The sequence below is a fragment of the Geospiza fortis genome, unplaced genomic scaffold (genome assembly GCF_000277835.1).
Source record: "Geospiza fortis unplaced genomic scaffold, GeoFor_1.0 scaffold31, whole genome shotgun sequence".
Taxonomy (NCBI): Eukaryota; Metazoa; Chordata; class Aves; order Passeriformes; family Thraupidae; genus Geospiza; species Geospiza fortis.
Genome location: NW_005054483.1, coordinates 1039736 through 1050838, shown reverse-complemented (window position 1 = coordinate 1050838; position 11103 = coordinate 1039736). Strand labels below are relative to the sequence as shown.

At 41.2% G+C, this 11103-nt stretch overlaps 1 protein-coding gene across 3 annotated transcripts in view; it reads left to right on the top strand.

Annotated features, from left to right (window-relative positions):
• The first annotated feature begins 8748 nt into the window (after positions 1–8748).
• The window catches only part of SPECC1L (sperm antigen with calponin homology and coiled-coil domains 1 like), a 50111-nt gene continuing 47756 nt past the window's right edge, over positions 8749–11103 (top strand). For 2 of the 3 annotated variants that reach the window (XM_031063177.1, XM_031063174.1), the window contains exon 1: positions 8749–8933. In XM_031063177.1, coding sequence (XP_030919037.1) covers positions 8781–8933 — 153 coding nt within the window. In that variant the 5' untranslated portion in view covers positions 8749–8780. The remainder of the gene's footprint in view (positions 8934–11103) is intronic. The other variant, XM_031063176.1, reaches the window with a different exon arrangement.

The following is an 11103-nucleotide window of genomic DNA, read 5'->3' as shown; positions in this document are numbered from 1 at the left end:
CCTTAGTGATACCGGAGTATTTAGGAAGGATTTGCATGTGGCTCTGTCTGCCAAGCCTGAAGCCTTTAAACTGTGTAATGAGGGTGCTGTTGACAGGTCTTGGAGGTGAGGAAAGATGTGGGCCACTGCGCAGAATTGAAATCTGTAGCTAGCCAGGCTTCAGACCCCTCAGTGCCCTGTGATGTGGTGATAGCATAAAAATAACCCTGTTCATCTGTGCCCTGGCAGTGTGGCTTGGAAAGTGTTGGTGGCTTGGTGGGGGGCAGTAAGAGGTTCATTTAAAGCAGGTCTGTTGCTGAGAGTCCAATAGCCTGAAACTGAATTAAAACAAATTTGGGGCTACACCATCTCTGAAAGGGTGAGACTTCCTTCTTGTTCCCTGTCCCGCTGCTTCCTTTGCATAGTATCTAGCAATTACAAGGTGAGTCACATCAGTCCTGATCTGTCTGAAAGACCAACTCATCAAAAATGAGCTGTGATCTCTAGAATGGAGAGAAGGGAGAGGACTGAGCAAGGGGTGGGACTGCCTCTTTAGGTGGCAAGGTACAATTAAGTTATTTTCATGACTAACTTAAGCAATCCCCAACAGGCACTTCCCTCCCCCAGCTTTAGCGAGATTGAGCTGTGCATAAGCCATTCCCATTCAGGCCATTTGCTTGGTGCATCTGAGACCAGGATGGTCCTTCTGGGCTTGGGAATCCCAGAGCTGTAAGCACCTGGGGCCTGGGTAGGTCCTCAGGTGATGCATCTCTTATTGCTTCTTCTGTTCTCTGGGACTTTTTTGTTGCAATGCCTTCAAGAATGTTGTCAGACCAGGTTGGGGGTGAAGTGGACATGGCGAGCACTCAGTCACCTCCCAGCTGCAGATGTCCAGGCAATAGAAAGTCCTCAAGCTGCTGGTAAGAACAGATCTATCACCATAACCATCCTGGTATCAGGACTGGGAGTGTTTGGATTTTGCATGAACTGAAGATCTGGTGGAGTGTTTTGGATGAGCATGAGACCCAGTCAAAGTTAATCACTTCTCTTACTGGTTTTACCTGTCACACACGTGTGCTGGGAGCCACTGGTCTGCCTCTGAAATGGCTCTTTGCACGTCCCTCCTCTGTCCCCTTCCTGTGCGGGGCACTGGCTGCTGCCTGCCTTGCTCCTCTCTGGGAACTTGATGCAGCAGAAGCCTTTGCTGCAGTTGCTGATATCGGAGTTCAGCTGATAACATTTACAGTGGGCCAAAGGGAGGAGGTCACCACTGGTCACCTGCTCAGGGCAGCACTTCTGGGACCAGCTGTGCTGGAGAGAGAACATGGCAGTGAGATGTTGGATGCTGAGCCAGTCACTTTGAAAGGGAAGGAAGCTGTTGTGTTGGTCCTACACCTTTTGTTGTGCTGTTCTATCAACTCCCTTGGTTTTAAATTGACAGGGCTGGTTTTGAAAGTATTTGAAAGGGGAATTTCCATGTATGTGTTTGTCAGTAGGACTCGTGGCTGTAGGAATCACCACAATTAACACTGTAAGCATTCTACCAGTGGACTTTGGTTGTTGTGTGAGGAATACAGTATATGCTTGAGGTTATAGGACACTAAATACACCTTTGTAACTGGAAGGTCATTGATATTTGGAGTAACACTTGCTTTAGACCATGCTTGGAATAACAGGTAAGAGCACTTCCAATTAATGGAGTTAACTGATCAAGTATCACTTTTTAGATTACTGGGGTTTATGCTTAAAGCTGGCCAGTCCCTTGGCTGGAAAAATTTGTGTGTTATTTTTTTTATTTTCCTGGAAAGCAAGTGTCACTGTAGCAGTTAGCTCTGTTTATCAGAATACTAACCAAGGGTTTTACAGGGAAGGTTGACATGTTTGCTGTTTGCTCAAGCATGTAAAATCCGACATAGAAGTGCAATTGCTACCCAGGAAATAGGTGTATGCTGCCTCATCTCTTAGTGTGTGGCTTAACATTTGGATGCAACCGTGAAATTTACCAAAAGGAGTGAGAAATGACAATGTAACCAAATTACCTGTATTTTCAGCACTAAGGAAACAAACCCTATTTAATAGTAATGTGGATGGTGTTTTGATCTGGACTGTGAGCACCTGTAGTTATTGGGCATGTTAAAGGTACTGAGCTGACATAGAATGTTTTGTAATCAACTCAACAATGGATACCAATAAGTTACGGATTTGCCTGGTCTGTTATTCTGTTTTTCAAAGCTATAATTAAAAAAGTCTTCTGAAGCTGCCATCAGTGTAGAAGCTCCTGCTGAGACCAAGTCATGGGCAGTGCTGCCCTTCCCTGTAGAACAGTTTCTCCATGCTAGTTGATGAACAGTTGTTTTTTCTTTCCTTGGCAGCGGTTTGAAATAGCAGTTGTTTGAAATAGGAGCTTGAAAACAAGGCTACATAATTTAATTTTGTTATGAAAAGGCCTTTAGAGCACAGTTTGTGAGTTCAGGAGTTCTGTAAATGTTCCTGTCACTTGTCTGGAATGTTAAGTATTGCAACGGTTACACATCGCTCGCAGCAGCTACAGCTCTGAAGTTTTCTCCAAAGAAGGAGTAGAGAAATTGAGGTGTGCAACGGCCAATTCTTGCCCAAAGCTCTGGTCTTTCCTCCCTTCTGCTTGAAAGAGAAGTAGCAATAGCAAATGCAGCTTAAAAACAGTGGATGGATAACATAACTTAAATGCAGAATTCCTATTTTTGTAATTCCACATCTTGTAATAAAAAGCTTTAAAGGCTCTTCAGAATTTTTAAAACAGAAAGAGAAAGAAAGGTCTTTTTTCTCTAAAAGCCATTGCTGCAGGAGTGCAGCCCCGTGTGCTCCATCTGTGTTGCAGTGCAATGCCCAGTTGTGTATTTTCCCCTCAGCACGGAACGGAGCAGCACTGCCCACGCTGGCACAGGGACCAGCCCAGCTGGAGCTCCAGCCCACCTGCAGCTGGGGGCAGATGCCTTAGGAAAAACCCAAACCCAAAGTCTTCCCTCCTACCCTGACTGCTCTCCCACCTTGTAATTAGTTTGGCTCAGGGGGGTTTCTGAGCCCTTTGTGCTCAGATGTTTAACAGCAATTAGGAAATTTCTGTACCTTGTGCATGGCCAGTCTCCCCATCACCTTACACAATATACATTAAACATACAGCTCCCTTTTTTTTTTAAATTTAGAATCTGGCTCTAAATTAATTTGCTGGTCTTTAGTTTTACTTTTTTACTGGAAGAGATGATAAACAACCACTCCCAGTCTGCCTTCTTGATGCCATTCCAGATTTGATAGGCTTTTGTCATGATCCCTGTGAGATATCTCATGGGAGCTGTTATATACCTTTGATCTTATTTTTGCCCCTTGCTCAATCATTTTAAGATCTGTAAGAATTTTTTTTTTAGGTCGAGAGAAGAACTGCACATAGCAATTAAAGTGTGGGTAGATGGGCAAAAAATTGATTTGTTGAGTGTGATATTTGTGTTTTATGGTTCATTCTCTATTCCTTTCTTTAATAATTTCTGGAATTGCTTTGCTTTTTTGCTTTTCCTATTCCACACACTGCACTGATAGTTTAATGAAGCTGTGAATCAGAATGCTGTAGTCTTGCTGAGCAGTAATGATACACTGAGAGCACATTTATATTTGAAGCTGAGGTTGCTTTCCTCTGAGAGATAAATGTGTTTGTGTTTACCTATATTTTTGTTTGCTGTTTTTATTGTCCACTCAGTCTCATAAGGGTTTTTGTGATTCCATGGACTCTGCTGTTATCCTTGGTATCTTAAATTACCCACTAGCATCAGCAAACTTGCAAGTCACTGACACTGATGTCTTGATCTTAAGCAATAAAAGAAATGCACTATTTGCTCTGGGCTGCTGGAATCCAGTGGTTTATATATCATGTTTTTGGAATTATTGAGCAAGAGACGTTGTAGAGTGCTTGTGCAGCTTGCAGGCTGAAAGTTATAGATACAGAGAGCTGTGTCTCTTTCTAGATAGCTTATTTCATATTCCAGATATGTAACTATTTGGTGTCTGTGCTGTCTTGTCTGCAGAGACTTGGGAAAGTTCTGTATCTGTGTTTTACGGAGGGTTGATGAGGCTGTATTTTATAATCTCTTTGCTTTTCTGCCTTTTGGGACTGTATAAGTGACCTGAAAACGTCATTCCCTAATTATTTGGGCAAAGTTGTCAGCCTAAATATATCAAAACCAAAGAATTTTCACAAATACAGGGTGAAAGTGTGCTGACTCTATTGCTCTTAGATGTGAGCAATTTCTTCTGTAACTTGGGTATTTGATTTTCCAAAAGTGCTCAGTAGCCTCAGATTTGAGGGATTGCTTGCTGTTTTTTCTCTCTTAAATATAATTCAAAGATTATTTATAATTTTCTTAATATTTCGTTATTTTTAGTCGATAGCGTTGCTTAATGCCGCTCAAAAATACTTTTGTTGCTCAACCCTCTATTGTCTTCCAGGCACAGGAAACTATATTCTGTACTCTTGTAACTACTGCTCTTTACTTTTGTGACAACAATATTAGCATAGACAAGCAGATTAAATAATGGATGCGATTAAAATAATCACAGTAAGGAATCATCCCCTCCCTGCCCTGCTCAGGGTTCTGAAGAGTAATGCTGAAAGCATTGCATGTTGGCGGGCTGGATGTATCATATCAGTTTACAGTCAGCAGCAGAGCCATGCTATTGGGCAAAACAGTTTTCAATTATTATTTATGCAGTTGTGTTTGCAGCTGGTATAAAGGCCAGGAGTGGTTTCAGTGCAGAGCAGGGAGAGCACTCCTGAGCGAGTTGTGCTGTGTGCTGGACTATGTGTGCTGTGGAAAGAGAGACGCCTGGGAAAGGATACAGGTTAGAGGGAATAGTTACAGTTCAGTTCAGGAATGCAGTCTTTCTATCTGATATTTTGGTTGTTTTGGCTTTTTTCCATTTTGATTAATTGATACTGTTTGTGCTATCATTAATCAAATGTTTTCCAGTAACGTCTTCTGCCTGTTGATGAGTATTTTCTTTAGCAGTGGCTTTTTTTTCCTTCTTTTTTTTCTTTTTTTTTTTTTTTGAGGAGGAGGAAGTGTGTATAAAGGGAAAGGAAGTCTTCAGTAATTCTTTCTTTCTCCCTAGGGCAAAAGATAAAATACAGTTTTATATGCAATATTTTCTTTTAAAACAATAGTGAAATAATATTTTAGTTCTCGTTTGAATTGTTAATGCTGTATGTTACTCTTCAGAAAGTTTCCTTTGGTTAGAGAGTATTTTATTTCTTATTTTAAAATTTATTGTTAAATTTTCTTGTTGGGCAGAGACAAGATTATTGCTGATTCTTAATACTGTTTCTTCCTAAGGAATGTGGTTGTGTTCTTCAGAAGCACAAAAGTAGTTTTTATCTGCCATACCTGCCTTTTGAGAAACTGGGTGAAGCAGAGCTTTTTCTACTTCCAGTCACACAATATTGATGTCTTCTGTATTCAGTGCTGAAACCCCATCTACTTTTTCCTTCCTGGTAGAAGGCAGGAGGGGAGAAATTGGCACAGAGAGGCCATAAATTCACTTTAGGACTCTTAGTAAGCAGCTGCTTTTAGAACCTGTAATGCTAATTGATGTCTTGTTCTTATTTTGTGTGACCCATTTGTATATTTTTCTCAGTTTTTAAACTCTATTGATGTAAACTTCTTTCATTAGGAAATTAACTACTAAGGTTTAGCTCCTCTAGAATTAAAACAGGAACAGTGGTTTCTAAGTCTTCTTGTCCTCTATGAATCCTTAAAGTTTCTGGAAATGTGGTTCTACCTTTGAGTTTCAGTGAATCAAAAATACTGGTCTTGGGTATCAAATTTATGGATATTTTAAAGTAATGCTGTGTGGAAACATGAGGATTATACTTAGCTGACATTGTTGAGTTTTGCTTTCTTCCATCACTGCTTTGCAGTCGCTGTTCCTGAAGCAAACACTGTGGCATGTTTTCAGGAACACTTCTCATGGATGTGAAATGTCACTTTGATTTTTTAAGATTTTTTATGCCTTCTGTTGTTTACATTTTTGTAGCAAACTTTCTCACACACTTTCTGTAAATAACTTACTGTTTTACATTCTTTTATAGAAGAAGAGAAATTTGATGGACTGTTAAGTTGTCCAGTGTCACTGGAGAGGTGGCACTTTCACCCTCCAATCCACTGTCACTTTTAGAAAACTATGTTAGAATCAGAAAATAAACTTCCCTTTTCTTCACCTTGAGAGCGGTGGTGTGTATGCTCATGTTGTTTTGTGTCCAATAGTGACAGTGAAACATTTGATTCACAGTCTTGTCACTGCTGCCCCCCTGAGATATCTTGATTCCAGCAGAAAGGGTTTGTTCTGTAAAAGGTAATGTTAGCCTGCATCTCTTTGAGCCCATCCATCCAGTGGGTAATGTTATTCTTCCTTGCTGTGATAAACAGATCCAACTGTGTTTACTGTGCATGCAAAGCTCGTGTGTGCTGTGTCTGGCTTTGCAAGGTGTGTCAGGGCTGATGAATGTGCTCTGCAGACGTGGAAAATGTGCATTGCCAGCAGCCAGTGCTGGGTGTCTGCGTGCCAGCCAGGGCCACTGCTTTATCTGCATTGCCAGGCAAGGTTGGCAGGCTTTGCCCAAATGTACCACAGTCATATCACTGCCAGTGCCCCAACCCTCCTGGGAGCACTGGCCTTCTCACTCTGTGAGCTGGCAAAAAGGGATGGTTCTGACTGACTGGATGTATCACAGGTGTGTAGTTTTTCTTTGGGATAATTTTTTTAAATGCAGTCAGCTTTGCTACAAACTGCTCTGAAAATTCATTCAGTTATTCCTCAAGTGTGCCATGGGCAATTTATTTATGTCTGTAAAACATCAGAAATACCACTCAAAAGTAAAGATGCTGGTTCTGCTAAAGAACTCTGTCCTCTTTAGTATTTTTCAGTTTTAGTTTTCAATTGAATAAGATCAAAAGCACAAGTAAGTGACTCATAAACATGAAAAAGGCAAGAAATAGAAGTGTGGCAACTTAGATGGTAACCAGTGTTACCATCTCCTTCTGGAATCTAGTAGGCAGTTGTACCTCTTAATATTAGGTGTGTATAGCAAACATATTACCTTCATGGGGCTTTTCTGGTTTGGGTTTTGGTTTGCTAAGAGTCTCTCATTTCAAATTATCTCTCAGTTGTTTAGTCTTCTGTGAAAGTGTTCTGATTACTTGTAGCTATATGGAAGCACTGGTGCATTTTTGACATTGCGATGATGAAACTGCAACAGCAAACAAAGTTTTCTGTGTCTGTTCATGGCAGCTTTCAGAACTAAAAGGAATCTGGAAGCTATAAACAAATATTCTCAGTGTTTTAAGATGAAGCTTCCTGTTGCTTCTGTTAACAGTGCTTAGGGATCTGAGGAGGCAAAAGTCCTGCAGTTTTGCTGACTTTGATCAAAGTCAGAATTGAAACATACTTGTGTGCAGCTGAGGTGGTGCTCAGAAGGAAGGAGTGTGTGTAAGGGTATGGTGTTAATTTTGTTAGCTGAAATTATTTAGTACTTCTGACCACTGTGTTATGTCAAATGTCTTATGCACACAGCCATCAGTCTGCTTTTTGTGCCTTTGAAATGCTTCAGTTTTTAAGAGATGGAAATGACTGGACGTGTTTCATGTTTCCAATCAGCTGTGAGATATTTGGCTCACATAAACCTGATCACTCACTTCCACCTGGAATCCTTCAGAATGAAAGTGGAGTGGGGATGTTGTCCTTAAAGGACAACATTAAAAGGATGTTGTCCTTTTAATTTTCCATCCCATGACTCAGGGGTGATGAGGAAAACAGCTGCCAGCTCTCCCTCTTGCAGGAGGAGAAGATCCTGCTGTGTCTGGTCTTTCTGGTAGCCCCTGCTTCAAGTTCTTCCTGTGGCCATTCTCCTGTCAGTCTGTGCTTCCTTGGAATCAGCTGCTGTTGTTGTAATACCTACAGTTTTCTGCTGTGGCTGCTCCTGGTTTGGATAAAACAAAGCCCAGCTTTGTTTTCTGGGCTTTCATCAGAGCCTGTGGGTGGAACGGCAGTGCTGGCAGTTCTCTGCTGACAGGGACAGCAGGGCCAGGCTGCAGGAGTGTCCTCACTGCAGCCCATGGAACCCAGGGAGCTGCTTCTGGCTCCTTCCTGCAGATAATCCTCAGAATCACACCACTCGTGTTAAATTTGTAAAGTTCCATGTGTTTATTATTGTGATTTTTAATAACTGGTTGGAGGGAATCTGAATTTTTCAACTTCTTTGGATTTTTTGTGCAGTAAGATTTTCTCCACGACTGCTGTTTTACTGAGCTAGTGGTAATCTTTTCTCAGATCCAGTGTTGTTGGTAGTTAAGCTGTTGCCTGAGTACTCCCACAGTGTTTTCCTTCCCACAGTCAGAAATAAAGAACATTGCTCCCTAATAAGCCTTTCTTTTTTTCTTTTTGCTGGCTAATGAGTGAGCTCAGCAACATGGGTCACTTATAAAATATCCTCAGTTCAATGCCATTTGCGGAATGAGAACTTAAAAAAAGAAATTATTATAATTTGGAGTGGAGCTTAGTCCTTAGCAAAAATCCCTTTTAAAAAAAGGCAAAAACCATTGGTCAGTCACATGCATTTTGTTTGGCTCTAATTTGTGGTCTGTGCTGCTCTTCTGGATCTCTGGTCTTAAATAGAACATTATAAAAAAAGACATTGCTTTTCATCTGTATTTTATGTTTGAAGTCTCTTTCTTTCTGCTTGTAGATTTGTTTGTAAATGCATCATAAACAGACAGCCCAGAATGAAGAAAGCAAGCAGGAGTGTTGGCTCAGTGCCCAAAGTGCCTGGAGTAAATAAAGCTCAAACAAGTGAAAAAGCCAAACCAGAAAACGGCTCCTCAGTGTCTGCAGTAACAAAACTCTCCAAAACTGGGACATCAGCATCTCTTTTGAAGGTAATAACCAATAGAACATTCTGATTATTTGTATTTTTTACAATAAAGCTTTAAAAAGGGTAGAATTTCCAGCTTTGTCTTTAATGCAGCTTAGACTGGAGGTTGCATGGGTAGCTGGAGGGAATCTGGGTAGTTACAGAGGGCTGGGCAGGGTGACAGGATCTGGTGTGTCATTCATGCTGAACTTCCATTCTGCAGCAGGAGATGGAGAGCAGTGTGCTGTGCAGCCCTTGGCTGCTGTGCAGAAGGAGCAGAGTGGAAGTTGTGCTCTGACCAGTGTTATTTGTTTGGTGTTATGCTTGGATGGTGTCAGTGACTAATAGGATTTGATAGGAGTTATTTACTAATTCTGAAAAAAGAACTAATTAAGTACCTAACATGAGAACTTCTTTATATCAGTGATCTCTGTTGGGTCAGTGCAGCTGAGTTCTTCTGGCTGTTCTGGCCTTTGCTTTGTGTTCAAGTACTGCTTGAGCTGAATTTTCACAAGTTGGTTCTTGCTCCCAGAACAAGTTCAAAGGTAGAGGTTTTCTCTTACAGTAGGAAAACAGGGCAGTGTATGGAGGAGCATATGGCTTCCAAGAAACAATCAGACACACTGAGGGGTGCTGCTGTGGAGTTTTAACCTGGGAGCAACCACGTCTGGGCTGGATGGATGGAATGAGCCTGCCTGCTCTGCTCCTTTCCCTGGCATGGAGATGTGGCTGGATGCAGCTCCTTCTGCTCTCTGCAGCCCAGGGTGCAGTGCTGTGCTGCTGCTGCCCTGGAACAGAGCAACAGAGCAAGGAGCAGGGTGTCACCAGGGACCTGAACCACTGGCACACAGGAAGCCACAAAGGCCATTTAAGGAACTGGCAAATAAAGATCCAAAATTAAAGAAGTGTAAGAGTTGAGGTCTCTGAAGTAAGAAGCTGTGTTCCCTTTCTCTTCTTCCTTTTCCTCTATGGAAGAATGGTTAATACTTTTGCTGATGAACTTGCAAGCCAAGTTTCTGGGAGGTTTTCTCCCAGTGGCCCTCCTTTCTTCCATCACCCAATGCATCTTGCAGTTTTCTTAGCTTTAAATAATCTTTTGATGCTTGTTGACACTACATACTTTATATTTCTAGAAACCTGTGAAAGCAACTAAAGCCCTTTGTAGTTTACTTATCAAGTTACTTATGTCATTCCTCTGAGGGAGATAAGGGAGGAGGATGATGTAACATGGAACAGATTTGACCCAGTATGCTTTCACAGTTTTACTTATATTAGTAACACTTCTGGCTATGTTTTGGTGTGGGATTGGAATTCATGACAATTTATGTGTTTGAGGCACAATGAAAATTTTCTTTTGATTACTAAGGCTTATCTCAGGTTTATGTTCAACCAGGCTTACTCATACACTTGGATGTCTTTTACTTGTTATGGTGCTGCTGTGCCAACTGTGTGACTTAATGATAGTGATGAATCTTCTTTGAGTGTTCTGTACTTATATAACAAAGTTAGTTGTTTGTGGGGGTTTTTGTTTACAGGTACTGACAAATCACATAATTTTTGGCTTGAAAGAAGTATCAATAGAAGTTGCATTTTAAAAAATACTTTTTTAATATGATTTTATATTTGATATTGCTGATGAAACATTTGGCATATTGTTTTCCTCATAGAGGCTGTAGGACATTCTCTTTGAGTTGATGAATTGGTGTGTTATTAAATTAAAATTTAATATTCTTTGACCATAAAAAAGCTGGCATTAAATAACTTTATTGCAATGCTTACTAAGTTATTCAATCCTTTGAGCTGGATATTGAGTGAAAGGCCCCTATTAAAGATTAGAAATACAGTACTACAGCAGTTTTGGTTCAGTCAGTAATAATGTTGCAGAGCAGAACATTATTTTGTAATTATAGCATCCCCTTCATGATATAACTACAGGCCAGCGTTCAGCTTTGGGTGGGCTTCTTTAACTGCATTGTTCCATACATTTGTCCTTCCTTGTGGAGTTTTCTAACGTATGGACAATGAGCACAGGAAGAAGCTGTGGGACCCACCCTCCAGCAGAGCTGAGCCTGTCCCAGGGTCTGTTTCCCAGTGCCCTTGGTTGGGTCCTTCTCTGCAGTTTTTGTCTCCCACTTTGCCCCGCACTTGGGAAAACGTTCAGCACCCCACACACTTTAGTGCTACAGAAGTTTAAC